Here is a 26062-nt window from a genome sequence, read left to right as displayed (position 1 = left end):
GCCGCGCGGCTGCAGCCTCGGGCGAGGCGCCTGGCTCGCGGGCGCGCGCGCGCAGCCGCGCGTCGGCGGCGCATGCGCGGGGCCGGTCTCCTTGTCGCTGCGCGGAGGGCGAGCGCAGGCCTCAGGGATAGGGAACCGCGGGGCTCGGGGGCCGTTGCGTCTGTCGCCGCCGCCATGTTCCTGTGTGCTCCCCTGCGGGCTGCGGCCGCACGCTCGGTAAGGGGGAGGCTGCCGCCGCGACACGTATGTCCCCGCTGGCCAGGGCAGGGCGGCCGCTCGGCTGGAGGAGGCCGCGAGAAGGGTGGGCGGGTGGGTGGGTGGGAGGGAGGGAGGGAGGCCGCGGCGGGGAGCGGGGCGGGAGGTCGGTGCTGCTCGGGGCGGGAAGCGGCCTCGGGGAAGAAAGGCCCGGTACAGCCGCTGGAACGGCGTCTGTGCCGGGTGTCTCTGTCCTTCGGGGCCTGCCCGAGTTACCTGCCCGGCTGTAGAGCTGCACTGCCTGTGTCAGGTGAAAAAGGCTCCAGCAGTAGGTGCTTAGTGCTTATTGTGCGTTACTGAGAAACTTCCCAAGTGGAAATAATATTTCTGGCTTGCCCGCGTATGTAAGACTATTGGAAGAAAGCCCCTCAGTTTGTTTTTTTTCAGTATTTTTCAGTCCCGAGTCAGCTTTTCACACTAATTGAAATCCTCTAGGCCAGTGCAAAAAAAAAAAAAAGGCATCTTGTCCTGTTTTTTCTTGAAGTCTGAAACAAGTTTTGGTTCTTGGAAACAATACGATATCTTTAGATAGGATAAAAACTTTTCATCTGAAGTGCTTGTTTTGGTAGGAGACTGCCTCTTACAGTTAGAAACTTGAAGCTTATGATGTGGTCCCTTCAGAGCCAAAGCTGCATATGTGCTATATTTACTTAGCATTTAATGTGGTATGTACCATATATACTATCCTCATTTATGAGTTTCTTTCAGCATTGTCTGCAGAATTTCAGTTGTATTTGCATGTTCTTCTTACACTTTTTAGCCTTTTGTCTGAATTTTACATGCGTGGTTCTTTGAGGGCACTCAGATTGTTGTCATGGCAGTGCGGTTCATTTGATGTGGTTCATGTCAGTTGATAAAGACAGTGGATTCGTGGACAAGGTGGCACTTGGGAATGGTCTACAGTACACAGAGTTATTGCGTCCCGGAGTTCATTTTGGCTTCTGGCAAAGAGTGGCAGGAGATGAATTGTTTCGCTGGCTGTTGCTTTCAGAGGAGCCAGTAGTGGAAAGCAAAGAGGAAATGGGTGCATAGCACGTAATACACATAACTGTATAGTGAATCCAGTGCTTCCTGGAAGGGTTGATAACAGGGAAAGACTGCAGCCACCCTGTGAAACTACACTGCAGGTGAAACTACACTGCAGGTGAAACTACATGATCTACTGCTGAAAAGATTGAGCCTATTATTTTGCTCTTACAGAAGAATAGGGACTGTAGTTCCCTGGTACTTAGGCTTGGATTTCAGATCTGACCTTGTGCCGGTGTTTTTGCTAGTTTCATGCTGATCCACTTGAAATCCCACAAATTTTATACAGTAACATAAATTAAGTAGGTAAAGGGGGATTTTTTTTTTAATATGCTATACTTCTCTTTAAGAACTCTCAGAATTGCTCTAGAGTTCAATATAAAACTATAAAATTTATATTTTTTCTATAACGTTTGCATATGACAAGATAATGTAAAATTATTTTAGTAATACTGGCCAGAATCTAGCAATCTTGACCTGTTTTGGCATGATGGGTCCAGACAGTAGGGAAAACAGCTGAACACAGCTTGTATGTGGGTCTGTGTTCTGTGGATTTTTCAGGTGCTTAACTTTGTGCTCTTATGCCTGATCTCACTGTTGAGTTAGATAAAAACTGAAGAAGCATATAAACACTTAACTAGAGAAGAACTTCAATAATGGTAGTTTCTGCAAAGTCTTTCAAGGACATGCTATAAAGTAACAAATTGGAAAATTATTCATTAAATATTTGATGAGAATTTGTATTCAAGGCAGATTAAGCTGTAGCAGAGTATTACCTGTTTGAAGTTACATCTTTTAACTTCTACATTGTCTGAAATGGTCAAGATGAGTTAAGAGATGTGCTTTCCTAATAGTACAGGAGAGCCTTTTAATATTCTTCTCTTGACTTAATTCAAATTATTAGCGATGATGTTAGAATTAATGGCTTACAATTAGAGTAGAAATTAAGCTGATTCTGAAAGCAGTCTCTAGCAGTTATGTAAATTATTAACTATTAATACTATCTACTTTATTTTGTTTGTAGATAAGACAAATCCGATCTTTACATAGAACAGCAGTGTGCAATGCCAGTGGAGGAGCCTTATTTGTGGTAAGTAATTTCTACCTCACTGGAAGGGAGATGTGTAAGGAGAGTTTGCCATATACTTTTTTAACCTGCCTAAAAGATTCTGAGGGGCAGAACTTGCTATAGAAGCTTGCTGGTTTTACAAAGAAGTGGGTTTTTTTCAGTGGAATCTTTATTCAAGTGGCGATGGATTATCAAAAGGTTTCATCAAAGTTTTTGGCCTCATGTTTCTTATATAGTGAAAAATCTTGTTTATTAACAGTAACGGTGATTTTAGCAGCATTTGTGTGTGATTGCAGGTAAGACTGTTTAAACTTATTTCATTATAAAACAGGTCTTGTTTTCTTTTTTAATTGAAGTTATTGAGTTTGCAATTGAAGCTCATGAAACTTTTTGCAGGTGCAATTTCTTGATTTCTAGAATTTGCTGCAGGATTACGCTTAGGTCCAGGTCTTGCCCTGTTCACTACCAGTTGAAAAGTGCAGTTCTTGTTCATGTTATATGTCATATGGTATGTTGCATAATGATTCATAATTAAAGCCATTAGGCATTATCATCATATGTGCAAATAGTAATAGTGATTGCAAAAAAATAAAAAGCCCGCAAATTTAAATGTGTTACGCATATATGTTGTCTGTCTACCTCTGAATAGAACCCGAAGCATCTCAGAGAGGTGTATTCTGTCCCATTCTGCTCCATTCAGGGCTTTACCTAGTCTGTAATTTGACAGCTGAATAATTTGGCATTTTTCCAACATTTAGTAGAAACCAGCACTTTAGAATTGACCATTTTGTTGAAAGCAGGTGCTCAGGATTTTTTGACAGATTTTTTTTGTTGTTGTCTTTCTGCAGCTGTCTCTACAGCTTTCCTTGTAAGATGAAGTTACTAGGATTACTGTACATGCTTTGTATACTTTGCCAGAAACCTGACCAAGTATTGATGATTTATGGAGTGAGAGCTGGTATTCGTGGAATAGAGGAAACAGCATAAGCTGAGAACTTAGGAAACTTCAAGTGCAGTTTGATGTTGGTGAAGGCAGGCAAAAGGTGTCTGGCATCATAGTGGATGTTGGTGGCTGGCATATGAAGCTAGATAGCTTTCTAAACTCCCCAGGCATTTTTTGAGATTTATGTAGCTGCTCAAATTATTTACTGGAGGCAATACCCTGAAAATAAAGAAAGGGAAGTAGAAAAGAAAAACTGTGATATGTAGCTGATTTATTTAATAGCATCATTCACTCCTTTTGTTTTATTCCACAACAGAATTTTTGCTAGCAGAGCTTAGGAAATGGTTTGTGTGGGGGTTTGTTTTGTGGTTGGCTGTGGTTTTTTTAAAAACAGGGTAATATTTGTTATTCTTCCCATAGCCTTTTATTTCGTAGAAGATAGATGGATGTCACTGTGTGTGTAATTGTTTGCTGTGACTACAACTAAAAACCTTCAGAGCAAAATCAGAAAATGGGACTTTTTTTCCCTGTATTTCTCTATGGAAAAAAAGCAACATTAAAATCTTAGTCTACTGGAATATTGCAAAGAGATGAAGTGTCAAAGGTTGTTAAACACTGCTTGTGAAGGAATAGTAGGCTCACTTGGGAGTAACTTTAGCCTATCATGGTACTTTTTAGATGTCAGTTTATACACTAGTGTCTTGGTTTTGTTTTGCAAATCATATTGGTGCTTCTTGTTGCACTTATATAGAAAATCTATATGTGAGGAGGGAAATGCATACAGTGTATTTGTTTTGTAAAAGCAGGGGACATGCTGGCAGGGGACTTGGTTATCTTAAATCTAGGATTAAAGGCAGTGCTGATTTGCATGCCCTTGTATCCATTTGCAAATTTTTTTCATGCAGGTTTTTCTTACGTGTTATCAGAAACACACGGAAACAAGAAAACTTGTACTTGAATTCCTTATTTGTTCTGAAACGGCCAAGAAGAGACTTTCTCTCAACCATTAAACTAAATTTGGTGCCATCACAGGCAGCTACATCACACTTCCAGAAGGAGTATATCAAGTTTAAAACTAGGTAGATAGTTTGCTGGTAGTAACATTAAGAGAGCTGCTCCAAATGTATCATTTCTGATGGCTAGGGAAGGCCGGATTTCAACAATACTTATAGTTACCTTTCTTTCTTTACACATGCCCTCTCAATCTGTGACTTTGACTTGTCTTTAGCCTCCTTAACAGCTAAAACTGAACTCTTCTACTTCGTAGTTTTCAACACATGGACTGAGTTTCCTTAAGACATCAACTGCCATGATGTAGGCTTTGTTACAGGGCTGCACAGGGGTTCAGTACAGATTAGATAATTGCTATATTGTAGTTTTCGTTACTTGAGAAGGTGGTCAGTGAAATATTTGGGTCTGAGAGCACTTCTACCATTCTTAATTTAAGAGAGTTTTATATCTTGAGTTGTGCTGGAATAGTGAATGTAGGGTATTTTCCCCTTGGATGAGAAGTAATAAATTTAATTGCTGATTCAATATGGACTCTTAACACATTGTTGCTTTAAACATCTTTTCCCCTGCAGAGCACGCAGTTCTCTCATTTTGGTTTAGAGTGTTTTGGACTGGTGTTTACCACAGGGCATAGGTCAAGTTTCAGGCCAATTTTTTGTAGTATACATGAAAGCTAAATTATTCTAGTTATTCTGTTGTGATTCTCCAGCACTCTTTAATAATTCTCTGTGTCAAGAAAGATTATTGGATCATGGAAAATGAATAATAAAATGGCCTAGGTTGGTGTAGCAAAAAGAATGTGAGATGACCATTTGGCAGCCTTAGTACCTCCCATGGGAGAGTACAGTCATCTGCGGGGACAGCCTGGCTCGGATATGCCTTCGCAGGGCAGTTGTTCACACTTTAAATAGGTTAGGCTGAATGCGATGCATGGAATAAAAACATACTGTGTAAGACTTCAGGAAATTGGGGAGCATGAGAAGGGAATTGGGGGAAAAAAAAGCGTGAACAGAGTTTGACCTTGCTTTTCAACAACTTGCTGTGGTTGGTACAGCTGTAATTATTTGTACTTAATTTATGTACAGAGGAAGCCTTAATATATTCGGTTTCTTTTTATGAGCATTTCCTATATGAGGAAAGGCTGAGACAGCTAGGATTGTTAGAGAAGGCTGGAAGAGGGGAGATCTTATCAATGTCTATAAATACCTGAAGGGAAGGTGCAAAGAGGACAGATCCAGGCTCTTTTCAGTGGTGCCCAGTGACAGGACCAGAGGGAATGGCCTCAGAGAGCATCAGGAAACACTTTTTTTTTTTTTTTTTTTTTTTTTTTTTACTATGAGGGTGACAGAGCAGTGGCACAGGTCGGTCAGACAGGTTGTGGAGTCTCCATCCTTGGAAATATTCAGAAGAAGCGATCTGGATGTGGTCCTGGGCAACCAGGTCTGGGTGGCCCTGCTTGAGCATGGGGGTTCAGCCCAGATGACGTCTAGAGGTCCCTTGCAACCTCAACAACCACTCTGTGATTTAACACAGTATTCCTTCCAATTTAGGAGCAAATCAGCTCATGTAAGCCTCAGATACGCGGTGCATCATCAGACAAATGGGAGACGAGGGAGCATGTGATTGACAAATTCCTAACAGCTCAGTAGACCTAGAACCCTTTAAGCCTTCAGTGACAACTGTCAAACTCTCCACAGCACAGAATTAGATGAAGCCCATTTAGGAAAATGAAAAACAAAAAAAGGTGACATGATCTTATGCTGTAGCTTTTACAATTGTGGAGCCTTGCTGCACAGAACTGACTGTGGCATGCTGTAACTTCAGATATAAAGTCTTTATTATTCCTCTTCACATGTAGGGTATTTAAGGATATCAGTTTAGAGATGGTACACTGAAAAGAACAGCTGGTCTACACAAAGAGGGAGATTTTAATCAATCAAATATACTTATTTGCAAAAGAAATTGAGATCAAGTACAATTGTAACTGTATCAAATAGCTATGGAAGGCAAAATAGCAGCCTGAAATAAAACAGGCATGCAGATTTGAGAAGGAAGAGTTAAGTTTTGAAAATACTTATAATGAATCATGGATTCGATCTGAGCAGCTAAGATGTAGAATGGGTCTGTAAGGAGAAAAAAACTAAAATGTGTTTCCAACGAGTTTTCCCTCCATCAGCCTCTTTTTGAGAACTTGCATTTAAATTGGTTGAGAACCCTCACCAACGCTACATATGACGAGTCAAATCCTTTAAGTGTCAGTCTAAAATAGTGGCAGTTGCGTTCCTAAAAGCTGTTTTATGTTATCTTGTAGACCACAATAAGCAATAAATTAATACTTAACCAGTTCCCTTCAAGCACACTAGTATTTTATTATCTTTCTGTAATTCCTGTTACTAGCTGAAAGTCATCCTTGGTGGAGAAGTATATAGTGACTGTAGTTTTATATTTGACTTGGAACTGTGGTAGGGTACATGCTCTCAAATTGACAGTGACACTAGTACTGTCTGCTCCAGGATATGGACAGGATAACCAAAGGAAATCTCTCGCTAGATCAACAGATGTAATTGAAGTATTTGGCCTTTTGATATTTCCATATTAAAATTTCTAAATCCAGGAATAGCTATGGACCATACATATTTTAAGTTCTGCACTGATGACAGTCTTCCAGTTGCAAGTATCTTGCAATGTTAAGATTTTTCATTAAGTCCTTCTCTGCTTAATATGAGTGCACTGTGGAAACTGCAAAATCACCCTAGATTACTTGAGAAAATGATCAAAGTGAATGTCAGTGGAGTGGGTTTCTTTCTGCTAAATATACTTTTAACCTTTTATTATTAGCTGGTTGTGGATTACTTTTAACATCAAGGCTCAAGTATACCTTGCATTTTCCCCCAAACTATCAATTTAATTTGAAACTTTCTCAATTTGGTAACTGTTTGAAGTTTGGATTGGAATTTAGCTATGAGTATTGCAAGGATACCATAATGAGCTGTTTGGAGATAACTGAAAATTTTGTGCAGGGAATTTTTCTGGTGGATAAGGATTTTTGTCAGATCTAAGATTTTATTATAGGAAAATGTCACTTTCTTCAAGACTTCCAAATTTGTATTTTCTGAAAACAGAAGAACTAATTTCAGTTTCAAGTTTCCCTAGAAGACCACCTTAACTATATGACAGGAATACCTTATTTTGAAAATATTAATATAATATTCTGCTTCTTCCATTCTGATTTGGAATTGTATCTAAAAATGTTGAAATCCATTACAAATCAAAAGAATATGTAAAAATGGGTTAATGTGTGTTTGAATGTGCAAAGTTGAGTTGTATAGGGAGCTTCCTGATGAATTTTAAAATTCAGATGGTTGGTGTCTCATGAGAAAATAAAAAATGGGCTGTCGTGTTCGTTCCTTGTTGTTTATTAAGGTATTAACCAGACGACTCTTAACCTACCTGTGAAGAGTCTGAATGTAATTGCCAAACTCTATTAACATGTTAAAAAATGCATATTATGATAACACTATATTCCTCAAGACATTTTTTTTCATTAGGAAATAATAGGAATAACTATTTTTAGAGTGATGAAATAATTATAAATATTTTTGTAACGTTCCCAGAGATATTTACTTATTTATGACTGAATGCTATGTAATTTTTATCTGGAATATATCGGTTTTATTCAAGCAACTCAGCTCTGTGTAATGCAAAGATGTTTTACAACAGTAAATCTGTCCTGAATAATTCCTTGACAACCCTATTTTTACATGTTTTCTTTTTCTTTTCCTGAAGCACAGAGATAGTCCTGAAAATAATCCAGATACTCCATTTGAGTTCACACCTGAAAACCAAAAGGTACGCAGACAAAAAAGTTAAATACACAGACTTCGTGTTTAGATCAGTACTGATTTATTTTTCCTCTTTCCCATTAAAAAGCGAATAGAAGCCATTGTAAACAGCTACCCAGGGGGACACAAGTCTGCAGCTGTCATGGCAGTACTAGACTTGGCCCAAAGACAGCATGGATGGTTGCCCATATCAGCTATGAACAAGGTATTTAGTATTTGATTATCTTTCAAGCATAATTTTACGGTTTTCTTTAAATATCTTACCAGAATATTAGCATTTATTTATCAAAGAGTACTAACATGGGAATTTACATGTGGCACAGAAATGTGAGAATTCATTATGAGACTACATTTTTAAAAATAAAAGGGAAACCTAATGCAGAAAACTCAAGGCTCTGTTGTTTACATAGTATTAGTCCATTTCTAGAAACTGCGGACAGACTGAAACAAAAATTATGTGAGCCCTATTTGGATAGACTCTTTTCCCAGAACCATCCTGGAAGTAGGAACAGAAACTCAAAAGATTTTGTTTGCTGCTGAATTTGAGGAAAGGAAAAAAGATAACAATGGAGGGGTTTCTCTTCTCTCGGATTAGTGCCAGTACACACATTGCCAGGATTGTACTTAATCTCTAGGCCTGTAAAGCTTTCTGCAAAGCAGCGTTAGTGTAGTATGTGTCATGACTATTTTATAATGCCTCACAGCAAGCGTCCAGAAGACTTAACAAATTATTTATTAAAATTGTTTCAAAATAAGCAAGCAAGCATCTACACTGCTGTGAAGTGATAGGTTGCATGACAGTAATCAAGTTAACAAGAAATAAAAAATTCTAATTTCTATTCATATGAATAAATCTATCTTATTTTGTGTTACAATCTGTCATATCATCCGTTTTAATGTGAAAAGGTTTAAATTCAATTAAGATATGGTAAGTGAGGATTGTGAATGTTACAGAAATTACTGAAGCAGTTAAGTGCACATCTAGGGAAGGGCAAATTTCATCTGCTCCTGTTTCTACACTGTAGTATAAAGCTTCAAATTTCCAGTAATACTTAACGGGAAAAATATTTTTGTTAGATCTGTATTATGTTTAAAATGATCTTAAGATTTTTAAGTGAACAAATATTTTTCGTGGTTTGTTATTTGCCTGCTATAGAGACCGGAACATAAAACAGTTACGCTTTTGAAAACAGAGTCAGTTCTCAACCTGAGCAGTTTGCCAGGGTTCCAGGTTAATGAGGTCAGGGATACTTGCATCAGAACTGGCTCCATGGAGATGGTGCTTTGCTCCCTATTTATTAGCTGTGACACCAGTCCATACGTGTAGCCCTAGTGTGTCACAGAACCTGAGACAGACCTGCTGTATCTGAATTACATGAGCATAGTACCAGCCTATAAGTATTCCCTTACCAAAAGGTGTATGTGGGTTAGCGTGGGCAGATGTGTCCAAGTTTGTTTGTTCATGCAGCAAAAGAGCAGAAGTGCAGTATGAGCTGGAGCTGACAATGGAAGCTGAAACCCAGCTGACTCCTCACATCTGCTTGTGTGTGATGCTAGGTGCTGAAGAGAAACTGACTTGAGCTCTTCACTGCGCTTTTCCGTGGCTTAGTGGAGTTTGTGCTCGAGCAGGGTGACTCCAGTCAGAGTAACTCAGGTGTCTTTTCTTGGCACTTGAATACAGTTGTGCTTTGATACCCATCCCCTCCCTCTTATTTATCCCTTACTACAGAGGACAGGTGACTTTACTGAAATGGTTTCTTAAAGGCCTTTACTGATGCCCTGTCAGAATTCAATATAGTTTCTATTTTCCCCTTGTTACAGGTTGCTGAAATTTTAGAAATGCCTCCCATGAGAGTGTATGAAGTAGCAACCTTCTATACAATGTATAATCGCAAACCTGTTGGGAAATACCATATTCAGGTCTGCACTACCACGCCTTGCATGCTGCGAGACTCTGACCGTATTTTAGAAGCCATTAAGAAGAAACTTGGTATGACACAAATTTGTAACACACTTTTGTAATTTTTTAACCTTTGTTTAATGCTACTGGAAGTAAAATTTTTCTTATGGTGGGGACAGATGATAGTATTGAAAATATAGAGTGAAATCATTGGAGAACAGGCACTAAACACTTCAAATTTCAGACGTGGCATTTATTCCTTATTTTTAAAGATTTCAGTACAGTAGAGCAGAAAAGGCTAATGTCTGGAGTGGCATTTACTGGTCTTAAAGTGGTTTTAAAGGCAGTTTGCCTGGAAATGCAATATTCTAATACAACCCTTGCACTAAGAAAGTCAGTCATTTCCCATATATAGGAGAGGACTCTGAATGCTATGGCACTTTTTTATATGCCAAATAAGATTTTTAAGGTATATGCTATATGAAAGTTTAAGTTGGTTGCGGGGGGCTGGGGCTGGTGTTTTGTTGGGTGGTTTTGGTTTGTTTTACTGAAGGTAAAACTGAAGGTGATGGAATCATAGAATGGTTTGGGTTGGAAGGAACCTTAAAGATCATCTAGTCCGACTTCCCTGCCATGGGCAGGGACACCTTCCACTAGACCAGGTTGCTCAAAGCCTCATCCAGCCTGGCCTTGAACACTCCCAGGGATGGGGCATCCACAGCTTCTCTGGGCAACATGTTCCAGTGCCTCATGACTGTCACAGTGAAGTATTTCTTCCTAATATCTAATCTAAATCTACCCTCTTACAGTTTAAAACTGTTGCCCCTCATCCTATCACTATGCTTCCTGATAAGGAGTCCCCATCTTTCCTGTAGGCCCCCTTTAATTACTGGAAGGCTGCCATAAGGTCTCCCTGGAGCCTTCTCCTCTCCAGGCTGAACAACCCCAACTCTCAGCCTGTCTGCACGGGGGAGGTGCTGCAGCCCCTGATTATCTTCATGGCTCTCCTCTGGACCCACTTGAGCAGGTCCTGTCTTTCTAACACTTGGGGTCCCAGAGCTGGACACAGAACTCCAGGTGGGGTCTCACCAGAGCAGAGTAGATGGGTAGAATCACCTCCCTCAGCCTGCTGGCCATGCTTATTTTGATGCAGCCCAGGATACTGTTGGCTTTCTGGGCTGGAAGCACACATTGCCACCTCACGTCCAATCTCTCATCCATCAGTGCCCCCAAGTCCTTCTCCACAGGGCTGCTCTCAATCCCTTCATCCCCCAACCTGTATTGATACTGGGGGTTGACCTGACCCAGGTGCAGGACCTTGCACTTGGCCTTGTTCAACTTCGTGAGGCTTGTATGTGCCCACCTTTTTAGCCTGGTAAGGTCCCTCTGGGTGGCAAACATGATGTTAACGTAATTTATAACTTAGGAATTCTTCACGGAAAAAGTCAATTTGAGAGTGCTGCATTGTATGAGATGTAAGGAGAGTTCATAGGGTTTGCTTGTGGGTTGTTTTTTTCTCTCTTCGTTGGGTGGTTATGGGGGGAAGAGGAGATAAGATCCACTACTAACTTGTCTTCCCTGTCTATGAAATTGTAAACTGGACTAATGTTTCCTAAGAACCACTGTGATAAGAGCTGCAGAACAGCATTTCATATATTCTGTTGTCTGGAAAAGGCATATTTAGATGAAATTTGCCTTAGTTTGTTACTGCAAAGATAGCTTAATTTTAACTAAAACTCTTAGCTTGAGAAATCAAAGCATTAAGGATGATTTTGTAGCTCTTACTAAGATGCAGGCCTTACTTAGACTTCTATTAATTTTTCCCCCTTTTAATAACTATGGAGGAAAATGGCGCTTCTGCATTCTTCCTTCCATGGAGTATTTTGTAGAGATGAGACTGATATGTTTCTTTGGGTAACCTGCCCTCTGGGGAAGGTCTGTATCTGTATCACTAGAAGAATAATGTGGCTTGGAAGCTAAGTATGGGTATGGAGTTCTTCAGGAAATGAGCCTTTGTGTTAAACTTGGAAGTTAGTTATGGATTTGTAGCTACCTGTTAATGCTTGGATCTTGGCTAATTTGGGAATTCAATATTCAACACTGTCTATTAATGCATGTCGTTATCAGCACATGAAAGCTATGTTTTCCCTGTTTTTACACTCTATTGTATCGATTACTAAAAATGTTCATGAGTAGAGCCATTGTGTTTCTTTGAATTGTCAATTCATGGTTACTTTTCAATAAATCATACCTGTAAAGCTGTAAATGAGGTCTCAAAAACATATCTAAAGACTGACTTCACAGTTTATTAGAAACTTTTGTTTAACTGAAACATTTTGGATTCATTTAAGAGGATTTAATTATGCAAATGTTTTAAAGGCCAAAATACAAGTAGTGAGAAGACTATAGAGTAGTTAGACTCATGCTTTATTAATCTTGTTTGATAACCATTGCTGAACCTAATACTTTTTATTGGTTTAGGTATAAATGTTGGGGAAACAACACCTGATAAACTTTTCACGCTGATAGAAGTGGAATGTTTAGGTGCTTGTGTAAATGCACCGATGGTACAAATAAATGACAATTACTATGTAAGTATTACATTCCCTTTTAAAATATTAAACTTCGCTGGGTTATCTGTATTTTCACTTGTTTCAGATTCTGAAGTTTTGGTCAGTTACTTCAAATTCCTATTGGCAGGGATACCTTATAACCAAGAACAGGGGTGTCAAACTCATTTTCACCAGGGGCCATATAAGTTTCACAGTTGCTTTCAATTTATACAGTCTTAAAATTACATTTGGCCCTTTGAAGGCAGCTGCGAGGCTGCTGTGGCCCCCGGTGAAAATGAGCTTGACACCCCTGACCCGGAGCATCTTATAGTTTCTTGGCCTCTTCGTGGAGCACTTCATCTGTATCACAGTGTATCAGTGTATTTTTCCTTTTGGTTACTGTCTTGATTTATACAAGTGGGGTAATGCATTTTTGCTGTCCATAAATCTGGAATTTTAACATAGGTATTATTTGAGCTTTTAAAAGCATTTTAAAGCAGTTTGTTGGAAAATATGGACTGATTTAACACTATTTTTTTAACTTTCAGACTTCTGAATTATGCCTCACTTGGATGTCATCAGAACAACAGATTTAATGAATTGACTGAATCCAGCTTTAAAAAAAAATATTTTTTGTTATCACAGTCTGATTTTTAAGAACTGTTCTCTTGAACTGTACCTTTTTTTTTTTTGTCCCAGCTGACACCATTTTGCAATATGTGCGATGGCATGCGTATAGTGGGTAGGCAGAGATCCAACTCACTCATATACTAAGGAAGCTGAAAACACAAACCCATGTTATAGATAACCTGTGTGAACATTTAGTTTTAACATAAATTCTGTAACTATATGTAAAACAAAACAAAACGACAGTAGGCTTTTTCTTTAAACCAGTATCTGTGTTAATGGACAGGATCAAAATTACCTCGCTACGATCACATCTAAGAGAGCTGCTAATCCGATGAATTTTGAGTGCTGCAATTAGCACAATTGCTGACTCTTTGTTTTGTCAATTTTTTTTTTTTACAGGAAGATTTGACACCCAAAGATATTGAAGAGATAATTGATGAGCTAAAGGCTGGCAAAGTTCCCAAACCTGGCCCAAGGTATGTTTTATGTGGATAACACTAGCCAAACACTTGGAGGCTGATCCTTTTAAGAAACGAAATTCCCATTCCAGTGATTTGAGTTCACAGCCTACAGCTAGAAAGCATTAATTAATTTAATGAACAGAATGGCATGCATCCAGTGTCTTTCCATATATTCAAAGCCAAAAAGAATTGGAAAGAACTGAGAATTTTCATGTTTTTGATGACTGACCAGAGGAGCATGAAATGTGAAAACATCAATTATGATTTGCCTTAGTACCTAGTAGGGGAATTATGTCACATTTTGGATTTTTTTGTCCAGATCGTGTGAATCAACAATTGTCTGTTGGTTGTGGTGTGGTGTTTTTTGTTTTGTCTTTTCTTAAAATTTCTGATAACTATAAAGATCACAAGTTTGTGAAAGGGTTATTATTTCTGAACTTTACTTATCTATTATTTCCCATTGTTCTTTGTTAGCCAAACTACACGTTTGTCTGAATGGAGGAATTAATTTTACTTGGGTGTTACCTATTTCTGTTGTTTCTATAATGACTTTTTTGAATACAAGAACAATAATCTTAAAACAGTTACAGTTTCCAAACAGAGAGAAGCATTTTTAACAAAAATATGACTGATACAACTGGATACTGCCTTTGGTATTAATGGGAATAACACCACTTTTGTCTGGACAACTTATAAATAAAAAAGAAAACTACTGGTCCTGTCTTTCAGTTATGAAACTATTTGTCCCTACTTGAATTTCAAATCTGTTTGATGTAAGAGTAGCATCAAACGTTTCTGAAGGATGAACAGAAAGAATGAAAGAAAAAGAAGTGGCTTTAATCAGATTTAAATCAGATTCATAACTATCTTATATCCAGTGATGAAACAGTATCTGACGTTATAATAATACCAGCAATGAATAAAACTGCTTTCATTTTTCAGGAGTGGACGTTTTTCTTGTGAGCCAGCTGGTGGCCTTACTTCTCTGACTGAACCACCCAAAGGACCAGGTTTTGGAATTCAAGCTGGCCTCTAAGGATTTTTGTAATAGAAGATGAACTGCCTGAAAATAATAAAGTAACTTTAATCTCAGTAAAATTATGTACATTCTAGTACTTTTTTTTAATGAAGAAAGCAACAGCAATTAGAGTATTTAACTTACCATGGTTTTAACTACTACAAAGCATAATAATAATTCTAGATTATAAGAGAAGTGGTTCTGTAGACTGTGAAGTGACTCACTGAAAGAATCCACTTACGATCACTGAGAGGTGAAAGTTGCATCTTTTGATCTGTCATTGAAAATTCTTTCAACTTTTTCTAAGGTTCTTTGAAGAAGCAACAAAACTGACAAAAGTCTGGCAAATGCATAATCTGACAGAACTTCATCATGTTACTTTTAATTGCTATTTAAAAACAAACAAAAAAACACAGCAAAGGTGATCCAAACTGTGTTGTGTAAAAAATCTGGGAGGTTCAGTAAGAAGTGCTGCTGCTTGAGTTTTATTCTTCTTACTACCAGTCAGAGACCAGAAAAAATGTGAACGTTTTCTTTTTATTGTGTTACCAAAAAAACCCCACCAACCAAAAAACAAAACAAACCCACAGAAAACAAACCAACAAAAAACACCCTAAAAAAACCCAACACAAAAAAACCCCAAATAGCATTAGTACTCTAGGAAAAGAATGAACAGAAACAAGAAACTGCTTCCTGTATAAATTTATTCAATACAGCCAAGATATGTGTTTGGGGGAAGACATAATATACAAGAACAGTTTAATACATGGCCAAGTGTAATATATGAAACTAGATGATTCGCAGACCCTTCTTTGACCTTACTGCTGCATATCAGCCACTCTTAAGACCTAATCTGTGTGAAATTGAGGTATTTCCCCCAATATAAAAAAAGTTGAAGATTATTTTTAAAAAATATTTACTGCATATTGACACTTAGTACATATGCTTGTATAATCTAGCAAATGTTTTATATACACATATATTCAATATAAATTAGGAAATGTGAACATGTCAATCACCTGAACATTCTGTCTGCCTCTTCTAAAATCTGCTGTGGAGCTTTCATTCTTATTACAATTAATGTGATAGATGGAGCTTAATGCTATTGTTTATATCTTATTCTATATTACATTTATTTTGTTTTGCTGTTCTGATTAACAGTACTTCCCTAAACTATCCTCCTTCTGAGTCAAATTTTATATCTACAGATTTTCCTACATAATGATAATGTCATATAGTCTGTTTGTGCCTCACCTTTATTTTAGCAGAGACTGTGAAGTTCCTTGAGGTAATGTTAAACAAATAGTGTTACTGTTGGTAAGTTCTGAAAGCAAAATATATATGCATATCATTTTTATGTAAAACTCATTATCCCTTCTACATTACTAAATTTATAAAAATAATCCTTGAATTGCATACAAATGGACAAGTAAATTTGATAAATACAAGTCATGAGTGAAACAGTTAACCAATAAGCATGACAATTGTGTAACTGCGTTGAATGGAAACACAGTTCCAGACCTGCCACGTTTGAAACTTTCAAATGTACAAAAACAAAGCTCTAGAATGCCAGACTCCTCCCATTTGTAAAGCTGGACAGGAGACTTGGCAGCTTTGTCCCACTTTTCTTCCCTATTCATTCCATCCCTACCAGAAAATCTTGATGTGTGTCTCATGACCAGAACAGGGACCCCCCAACGGTTTGCCATCGTTAGTGGTATCATGTTAGTGGTGTTCCACGGTCAAGTATGTCATTTTGATGCACCACCTAACTGCCTGCCAGTCACTTGACTAGAAGAAGGTAACTTACATGATCCTTATTGGGTGGTACAAGTCTGATACACCACTGTTTAAAATTAAATGCAATCCTGTAGGGCAGCTATAGGACTGTGAAATATTTGAAGAGAAACAGGTGAATAACCATTACTCTTTTCTCTTGTCTAACCCACTTCATTCATCAATTATATGAGGCTGTATGGTCCTGGTTTCTACACCAAAAATGTTTGGCAATCATTTTTCCAAGATAAAAATGCACATATTGTGTTTTTTCGGGTTTGTTGAAATTTGAACATTTCTGATTTTAAACATCTCAACTAGAAATACAGATTCTGCAATATTTGTTACATGTATATAATAATACAAAATTATTTCCACAGTGATAACTTATGTAGGATTGTAAAGAGGATTAACAAGGTGATCATTATGGAAGAGTTCTACAATAGTGTAAGAATTAATATATCCAAGTCCTCTTTTCTGTTCTTGAATAGCTGCAGGTAATACCCTATGCTTTTACTGCTAATATTGAATATTTTAGGTAACAAATATTAAAAGGACATAATTTCCATTATTCTCAATCCTCAGTAGGAGAGGGTTACTAATAGTAATTCTGGGCAGCTGACTCTAATCTGTCAAACAATTAAACAATTCTGCAGTTTCAAGCTACTAGTTAATATGTTGGACTGTAAGAGTACTGTATGGTGAGTTAAATGAAAAATGAGTTTACTACTACTACACAGATTAGCAGTTAACTACTCCTTAAACTGGCAATGCAGCACTAACGTAACTGAATCTGTGTTTTCAGTGGTCTTGTTTGCCTTTCTTCTTGAAGGAGGGAAAAATGCAAGAATTCACATGCTATATTCTCCAAATGTAAAAGTGGAAGGAAAAAAAAAAGTAAAAGAACACCCTTTAACTGGGAAGGGAAAAAAAAGACTACCTAGAGAAGATTTTAACAGGAACAGTCCAGGGAAATGAGATTCAGAACATGGAAGCAGAGGACACACAAAGAATCCACTGCATTCTAAGACAGTGGGTGGTGGTGGTTCTTTGCATCTCTGAGTGTGACCATCCAGCCAACTCCTTATCCACCGAGTGGTCCATCCACCAACTCCATGTCTCTCCAATTTAGAGACAAGGATATTGTGCAGGACAGCATCAGATGCTTTGTACAAGTCCAGGTAGATTATCAGTTGCTCTTCCCTTATCCACCAACACTGTAACCCCCACCAGAGCAGGCCACCAAATTTGTCAAACAGGATTTGCCTTTAGTGAGGCCATGTTGGCTATCACCAACCATCTCCTTATTTTCTATGCACCTTAGCATAGTTTCCAGGAGGATCCACTCCTGTCATTAAATAAGAAGAGGCAATGAAATCCAGTTCCACCAGTGCAGTTTGTTAGCTGGGCTCACTGGCTGACCTGCCAATTACCTACCTGACTTTAGTGTGTGTGCTTTCACCAGTGTGAGATTTTGCAGCTTCTTAGGATAAAATTCTTTTAGATTTTTGTACTGTAGTCAGAGATTTTCCAATCATTGTTATTAGATTGAATTCATCAATAACACAGTTCCAACATGCTGTGCACATTTGTCTTAAAACCAGTAGTTCACACAGCCAATAACACAAGATGTATCACTACGGAGGGCAGCTGAAGGGAAGTACTGCAGATACAAAGGCATTTTGCAGCTGTGCTGTACGTAAAAGGGAACGGCTTCTGGAGACAATGAGAAGTAACTAATGTTGGGGTCGCAATTAGTAATTGACTGAGGCTTTTTATCAGTGCAAACACAAGTTCCTAAAGGCTGTAGGAAGCGTATTTTTTAGTTACTGATAGATAATTATCAAATCTTAATATCTGGTGCAGAAGATATTGCTCATGAGGCTCTTTCCCCATCATCTCAGCTGCTGGTTGTGAACACCTACCAACACACAGAGAAATCCTGGAACAGCACACTACTGGTGCCAATGCACAAGGATCAGAATGCTGTATGGCACTGCTGTACGACACCTGTAGCCTGTCATTTTTTCAGGTGAATCATCAGTATCTTTCCTGTATAGTACTGTGAGAGGAAAAAAACATTCTGCCTTGGGAAACAGTTCTTGCTCCACTTATGCTGGCAGTCAGGAGCCTGTCTACTCTTCAATCTGCTTGCCACCTCAAGTGATGGGCTCTGTAATCAACCTGACACAAAAGAACAGGAAGTGAATGCAACTCCCTTTGTTACGTGGTTGGGGTGCTGCCATCCCTGCTTCTGGCCAGCTGACAGTACACTGAAGGTATGCTAACAGAATCAAATTAAAATTAAGATAGTTGCTTTACAATGCAAATGATCTGTACCAGCATTTGTACAGTAAGATTTTGAAAACAAATGAAAGAAGTCTGCCTAAACAGTAAGCTGTTGCAGCATGGGAGTACTTGAGATTTGCAATGCCATTCTCTACCCATGCTGGAACATGATGGGTGGAGATCAGAATATAGGAGAAATCCACACAACAGATGGCCTTTATCAAAGCAATCTTTCAATTCTGAAAAATTCGTATTTCTCACTTGCATAGTAAATATTAAGGAATTTGTGATTTCTACACAATAACAGATGAAAGTAAGTCAGTAGCAGACTGAGCATGGCAATTAAGACTACATCAAATGGATAGGCTTTGTTTAGCTGCCTTCTCAAAATACTACACTTGACAGCCCACCTATCTTCAGCACCTTCCAGAAGCAATCTGGAGAGTATTGAGAACCCACGAGTACAGACCCACACAGATTCTTTGTGTCTTACCATATAGTATTATTTTAATAACCAGACACAAAACCTTTCAGAAGTCCAGGTGAATGACCTCTTTTTTTAAGGTTGCAACTAGAACCAATGTCAGTCTACTCCTGTAACCCCTTTTGATGCACTTATGTGACATATGGTTTATTGCCACAAGCAAGACACCCCCCACAAAACACTAGGGCTTTTGTTTTGAAAAGCGGAAGCCGGCTCAAGCTCCAAACGGCAGGCTGTGCCCGCCTGCGAGGCAGGGGGGGCCGCATACCCCCTCCGCCCCCAAGGTCCTGCAGCTCTTTGCCTGCACCCGCCGGGATGTGATGCACCAGGAGGGAGGGTGCGGACGGGAATGCTGCCTAAGCCAGGCGCGGCAGAAAGCCATGACCAGGCCAGCGGGAGCGGCGGGCTCGGCCTCCCACAGCCGCTCTACGCGGGTGCCCTAAAGGCCCCACCCGGGCTCTCCGGCACCGCGCCACACGCACCTGCGTCCAGGGGCTTCTCCCAGAAGCTACAGGCCCTTTCAATTGCAGCCTGCCGGTACGCAGCGCTCCTCTCAGCCCCTCTGCGGGGGCGTACTCAGAAGCTAACAAGACGGCCCCTCCGTGGCCGCCGGCTCGCGTTCCCCGCCGCACCCGCCTCATTGGGATGCGCGGCCACCACCGGGCTGCGCCCGCCGCGCACGCGCACTGCGCGGGTGGTTAAAACTCACTGCGCCATCGCCACCGGAAAACCCCTCCCCGCTGGAGGGAGCGGCCGCCACGGGCGCGGCGGCAGGAGCTGGGAAGCGTTGCGCCGGTGGCTCTAAGTGGTTCGCGTCCCGCGGAGGCTCGAAGGCTCTCGTCCGTTCGCCCTGTCCCTGCCTCGCAGACCAACCGGGCTGTCAGCCGGGCCACCGCCATTTCCAGAAGGTTCCAGCGGCCGCGGCCAAGAGCGCCGCCGTCCCGGCGCGTGCGCACTGCTCGCGCCCTCCCGTCACCACCCTCACGCCGCCGCCCCCCCCCCCCCTCCTTCCGCCCCTCCCCCCCCTCCTTCCGCCCCTGGCGCCCTGCGAGCCCGTTATTCCCCGTCCCCTGCGGGCGCAGGCGCAGGAGCCCGCCTGAGGAAGGGGCGTCCGTGCCCTTCTGCCTCGGGCCGGTGAACGGAGCAGGGCAGTGACGCTGCCGCCCCCCCCGCCCCGCGCCTTTCCCTCCCCAACCGCCGCCCGAACGCTGAAACGTTCCCGGCAGCGCCTGCCCGCCCGCGTCCCGTGCCCTGTGTGGGGCCACGTGGGCGGGGCGCGGCCAATGGGAGCTCCGCGCAGCTCTACTCCAGCAGCGACGTTGGGGAAGGGGGGGTGGCGGAAGGGGGAGGGGAGCGGCGGCGCAGGGTGAGAGGGAGGGAGAGCGAGCGGGCGGGGGAGGGGTGTTTTCAAACCCGACAGCCACAGCGGCCGCAGCCGGGGCTGAGCCCGAGCCCGACCCCCCTCGGCGCCGCCGGTGGCGGCGGGCGGCACCCGCTCCCCGGTAGGATCCCCGCGGCCGCGCCACCACAGACAGAGGAGGAGGGAAGCGGCGGGAGGAGGAGGACGCGTCCCGCCGCCAGCTCCCGGGAGAAGGTAAGGACCGGAGCGCACCTCCCCACCCCTTCCCGGTACGCAGCGGGGACCCGCGGTCCCACTCGCCGCCGCGGTGGCCGCGGGGTGCCGCCCCCTGCCTCGGAGCGGCGGGCAGCGGGGCGTCCGGGGAGCCCTCACCGGGTTCCCGCCTCGGGGGGTGTAACCGCTGCCCTGCCCTCCCGGGCAGCGGGCACCGCGCCTTCCTCGCAGAGCCCGGCGGGGCGGCCGGGCTGTCCCCGCGCTGCCCTGCGCGGGGGGCACGGCGGCGGCGGGCAGCGGCTCTCCGCTGTCAGCCTGTCAGCGCCGCGGCGGGAACCATGGCCGCCGCTGTCACCGTCTGGCGGCCGCGCCTCTCGCCCGCCGAGCCCAGCCCCTACCCCGCCGTCCAGCGGGGGACCCGCTTGCGGCCGGGGGACAGCGACCGGGGCGGTGGTTCCCGCCGGGGGCACGGCCGGGGCCCTGGGGAGGGAGGGGGCGGCGGGGGCCGCCCGGGCGGCCGGGGCGCGGGTGCTGAACGCGGCATGGCGGTGTACACACACACGCACACACATGCATACACACGCACACATGCAGACACACGCACACACACCCGCCCCGCCTCCGTTTCGGGAATTTCGGCGGCTGGGGAATTGCTCCACCGATTCCGGCCGTGCCGCCCCGGCGGGGTAGGTTGCCCTCGTCAGATCGAGAGCCCGGGCGAGCGGGTGAGGCGTTTGCGGCGCCTTCCGTTCCATGCTGAAGGGTGCTCGGTGGTTTTGCAGAATAGCGCGTTCGGCTGCCTGGTCTGGCAGCGCAAGCAGCCGCCGCTGAGGTGGAGCACAGGAACTCGCACAGCACAGGTGACACCAGGCAACAAAGGAAGGACAAGAAATGAAGGAATGCCAGGCTCAGTTGCACAGTTCTTCATGCTAGTTTTAGCCTGACTCTCTAGGTACCATTGCTAATATTCAGTCTTTTTTTAAATTTTTTTTTTTTAAAGACTAGGTAGCTGGTAAGAAAAGGACTTTTTAAATTAAACCTTCAAATAAAATGAGTAGTTTAATATCAGTGTTAGCAGCTAGAGGTCTTGTGGAAATTGCCTGAACACTGTCGCTGTGTCTTACGCCTTTCTTCTGTGGGCCATGAGATGTGGAGGAAAATCTGAATTTCATGCCTCTGAATTATAAGTTAGTTTATGGGATAAAGCAGCTCTTTTAATGAAGACAAGTGTGTAAGTTGTGATGCTTGTAGGAACAAAAAGCTATCAGACAGATGTGGAACAGTCCAAATGTACTTATGTTCCAGGAAAAAAACTGTTTAATCTTGGAACACTAGGAAAGGGTGAGATCATCAAGTCTATAAGAAATTGTTAGCATTTATTGATATAATTCACTGCTTTTGACATGTTATTCTTTGAAGGTGTGGGGTACATCTACTCTAGTTTTGAAGCAGCAAGACTTTGGGTGTTTTTCAGTATTCAAGTTGATGGCAGCTTGATTGTCCTCACATCTTAGTTACTTTAGGTAGGGATGTGGTGAGCTACTTACAGGTGTTGTGCAGCTGCAAAAAGCTGAGCATCCTGTGCTTGCTTGCTTTCTTCCACTCTAGTCCTTTGTTATAGTTCAGTAAGTATTAGTCCCCTCAGTAGTAGATCTTCAAATGATGTGAGATGTCAGGGCATTTTACCTGTTATTATTTGAGGCTTGTGCAGATGTTGAGAGGCACTCACTTTTCTTCATTCTTTAGATGGAAACTCACACTCTCAGCTAACCTTGTGACTTGATCAGATGGGGACTTTAATCTCACCTTGGGTTAATTCAGTAGTTTATGTGCAAGCTTGAGAAACTGTCTATTCAAATAAAATTGCAGAGATTGAGGTATAGCAGAATACTTCAGTGGGAAGCTGATGTTAAGCCCATTGACTGACAAGTCTTTTTTTTTTTTTTTTTCCATCTTTAATACTTCTGTTTGCCTGCATGTGTCTCGTAAGCTAAAATGTCAAGGAATGCCAGTGTTTTTCTCAGCACCCAAAGGACTATGGTGGCATTCTTGTGGTCATGTCAGTTTTTTGGTATAAAGTATGTCGAGTCCCCTTCCTGATTTCCCGGCTTTTCTCTAGTCATCACTGGGTGCAGGCTGTTGATCAAAGTGCCTTTGATTCTTTCACAAAGATGACAGCTCTATATTTCAGATATAAGGATCTCTGCCTTTCCATTGCCATCTCTTTGTGTGTTCTTCTCCCACCCAGGGAGTATTCAAAATTATTTGTGAACTCTGAATACTACAGACAGCAAAGCTTAGGACAGATGTTGTGTAAGAAAGCAACCTCTGTGCAACAAACGTCAGTTCATTTATGATTTCTTCCAGCAGGCTTGCACAATAGGTAACTTCTTTGAGGAAAAGGTCTTTTAATAAGCAGACTGACTGAGTGCTTGTATGAGGCTTCAATGTTTGTTTGGCATTAGTCGTAGCACTGCCATGTTACTACTTACCTTAGGATCAAAAGCATATACTGAAAATTGAATACCTGTGTTTACTAAATTGGAAGTTATCAGTCATAGTCTTTGAAATATTAAGTGTCTTTTTGAATTGCTACAAAACCCATAAATTGTTGCATCTTTAACTTAGGAAGATGGAAGAGTTCTGGGTATCCTTTTAGTGGAAATATGGGCATGTAGAAATGACTGAGCTTCAATTTCTACCTCAATATTGGGCATACAGATATCAGAAAACCTATTGTGTTTGTTGAACTGATTTACCATGTGTAGATGATCATTGGCTGATGAAATTGTCTAGAAGACTAGTGCATTTGGTCCTCTTTAAAATTGGAAAAAACTATTGATCACAAAGTAGGTAATGATTAACCTGCTACCACACTGTTAATATACACACTCAGAACAACTTACTTTTGACATTTTTTTGATCTTACCTTATGAAGAAGTGGACTGGGCATGAATTTTTGGTGTTTCTTCTTTTCTATGTTCTATTGCAGATGGAATAGTACAATTGTTGATTGGTCATTTAGTCTCTAAATCAAACTATATTTTTAAACTACATCATTAGACTCTACTTAGACTCTAGCAACAGATGGTATGAAATAAATATTAGCACAAACTCTGTCTTGCGTTTTGTGTTATCACACTGAATAGTTTTATTAACAGAATAACAGAAGTCAGAGCTGTGCTAACATCTTTATATTTTTTCATACCAGTTCATTATTATTGCAGAACCTACAGAAGACTTAGAAATTTCCTCCATAAGCTTATGGAGCCATACTTTGTATCTTTCCTATGCAGTCGAAGACCTTTATTGCCACCTTGCATAAAACCTAAATATTTTTTTAGAGAGAGACTTGAAGCCCTTGAGAGTATGAACATGACTTTGCATTGGCTTATTTTGGGTTAGCTCCCTGTATCTGACAAAGTGTCCTTGTATCTGCTGCTACTGCGTTTTTCTTCAGCAGGCAACAAAGGAGTAAACTCTCCTCAGTTTCATGGCTGCTACTCAGTGCTTTAGGTAGTGATAGTGTTATGAAAGGATTGGTTGCACACTGGTTTATGCTAAGAAAAGCCATTAGCAGTGTTAGAGACACACTTAGAAACAAAAAAGTAAAAATGCAAGCTGAGGAGGATGACTTGAGATAATCTCTGCTCCTGTAATGTACTTTCTACTTGCCAGTAGCCTGATGGAGAGTATTGGAATGACTCTCTTCTTGTCTTATGTCTTGCGTTCGTAAGACTGGAAAAATCGGAGGTAGAAAGCACTTTTTCCCCCTCTCTGAGCTTCAGTGTATTAATTGCAACAGAAACCAAATAACACTTTGCACTTCCAGGAGTATTGTTGTGGTAGGAATCTTAGAAAGTTCCATTGCTCGATGATGGCAGAAGTGAGCTTAGTAATGTGAAGACATTTCCTGTAGTTTCCCTTCTCTTTCAAAGCTTTTCTATTAGTCCTCCTTGGTAGGTGTCTGGCTTTTCAGACCTTTCAACCTCTGGTAGATAGATGGCTTCCTTAGCCAGTTTGTGGAAATATCTTCCTCCTGTTTATGTTCCCTTCAAGATTGTGTGCAACAAAGACCACTGAGAGCAATCAACCTTCTGTGGTGCTCTACGCTGTTCAGCAACCTACTAATCTGGGTTCTTAATGATGTCTTAATGATAAAAAGAAAATGGAAAGTTCATTTTGTGATGTTCTCTTTCTAGTGTGGGTAATGCTAATTCATTTATATGCTGACTTCAAGAAGGGACAGGTGTATTGACAGCCATACCACCTTTTAAAAATAAATAAAAAACCATTGTCTTTTGTCTTGAAAATAACTGGTTCTTTGCTATCCAGTCTCTTCAGTTCTCTAGATGACATAGTAAAACATTGATGAAGGTTAATTGCGGTACTCACTGTAGTTTTACAACTCTAAATAGTTATACTTGTATGCAAATAGTATTCTGGCTATTCTCTTTTCTCTGTTTCTACTCCATCTGTTCCCTCACTATCTCTTTTCCCCCAAAGAGAAATTATTTCTGTAAAGGAACTGGCATATGATTTTGTTCTGTTACTTTTGTGATATGTGGTGATGGCCAAGAGGTGGCAATAAAGACCATTGAATATTTAGCATGTCTTCACAATTTTGCCAGGACAAAAAAACCTCTCTTATCCAAGTGGGGACCTGTAAGTAAGCCTACTCAGAAGCTCGCTTTTTCCCCTGCATCTGCTGCTTTAGGTCTTACGAACGGTAGCACTCAAGCACACTGTTTTACCCGTGCTGAATCCTGCTAAAGTTGAAGAACTGTGAGTAGGTGTTGACAGTTCTTCTGCTTTTAGCCTGTGAAGGGCCTTCATGTGTTTTTAGGTTATGTTCCTTCTGGCAGTGCTGCAGATAAGTTGTGGGTTTTCTTGTTTTTAGGTTTGCAAATTGTCATTAGCTTATGAAGATTTAAATAGAAATTACTGAGGTTCTACTAATAATGTATAGAGTTGATTTGAAATCTTTTGTCTTGCAAATCTTTAGGAGGTTTCCAGATGGGATGTAGATTCCTATAGAAGGAATTTAAACTTAATTGGCAGTAGGCTTGCTTATCTGAAGTTTGGCAAAGTGCTGATAGAAAGACTCTTAAGGTTTTCTTTGGTAGGCACTGTGAAATGGAATAGTCTTTCTTAGTTGACGAAGATCTACTTACATATTTAAGGAATACCAGTAGATCAAAACTGAAGTTTACAACGCCATTTCTCCGTTTAG

At 41.4% G+C, this 26062-nt stretch overlaps 2 protein-coding genes across 2 annotated transcripts in view; both read left to right on the top strand.

Annotated features, from left to right (window-relative positions):
• The first annotated feature begins 48 nt into the window (after positions 1-48).
• Positions 49-14787, top strand: NDUFV2 (NADH:ubiquinone oxidoreductase core subunit V2). Its single transcript, XM_065629174.1, has 8 exons — positions 49-216; positions 2306-2371; positions 8091-8153; positions 8235-8351; positions 9968-10136; positions 12528-12637; positions 13628-13704; positions 14632-14787. The coding sequence occupies exons 1-8, from the start codon at positions 73-75 to the stop codon at positions 14723-14725; spliced, it is 840 nt and encodes a 279-aa protein (XP_065485246.1). The 5' UTR covers positions 49-72; the 3' UTR covers positions 14726-14787.
• A 5824-nt stretch (positions 14788-20611) lies between these two features.
• The window catches only part of ANKRD12 (ankyrin repeat domain 12), a 64711-nt gene continuing 59260 nt past the window's right edge, over positions 20612-26062 (top strand). The window contains exon 1 of the mRNA XM_065628925.1: positions 20612-20850. The gene's annotated coding sequence lies outside the window, so the exon portion shown is untranslated. The remainder of the gene's footprint in view (positions 20851-26062) is intronic.

Source organism: Caloenas nicobarica, chromosome 2 (assembly GCF_036013445.1).
Source record: "Caloenas nicobarica isolate bCalNic1 chromosome 2, bCalNic1.hap1, whole genome shotgun sequence".
NCBI lineage: Eukaryota > Metazoa > Chordata > Aves > Columbiformes > Columbidae > Caloenas > Caloenas nicobarica.
The sequence above is the reverse complement of the archived record's forward strand: the minus strand, read 5'-3'. Positions and strand labels throughout refer to the sequence as shown.

Bases quoted from the DNA above. Each gene is read 5' to 3' on its own strand.
- NDUFV2 (XM_065629174.1), top strand. From the start codon at position 73: ATGCGCGGGGCCGGTCTCCTTGTCGCTGCGCGGAGGGCGAGCGCAGGC. The intron at 217-2,305 runs GTAAGGGGGAGG...TTTTGTTTGTAG, and splicing joins GGGCTGCGGCCGCACGCTCG to ATAAGACAAATCCGATCTTT. The intron at 12,638-13,627 runs GTAAGTATTACA...TTTTTTTTACAG, and splicing joins AAATAAATGACAATTACTAT to GAAGATTTGACACCCAAAGA.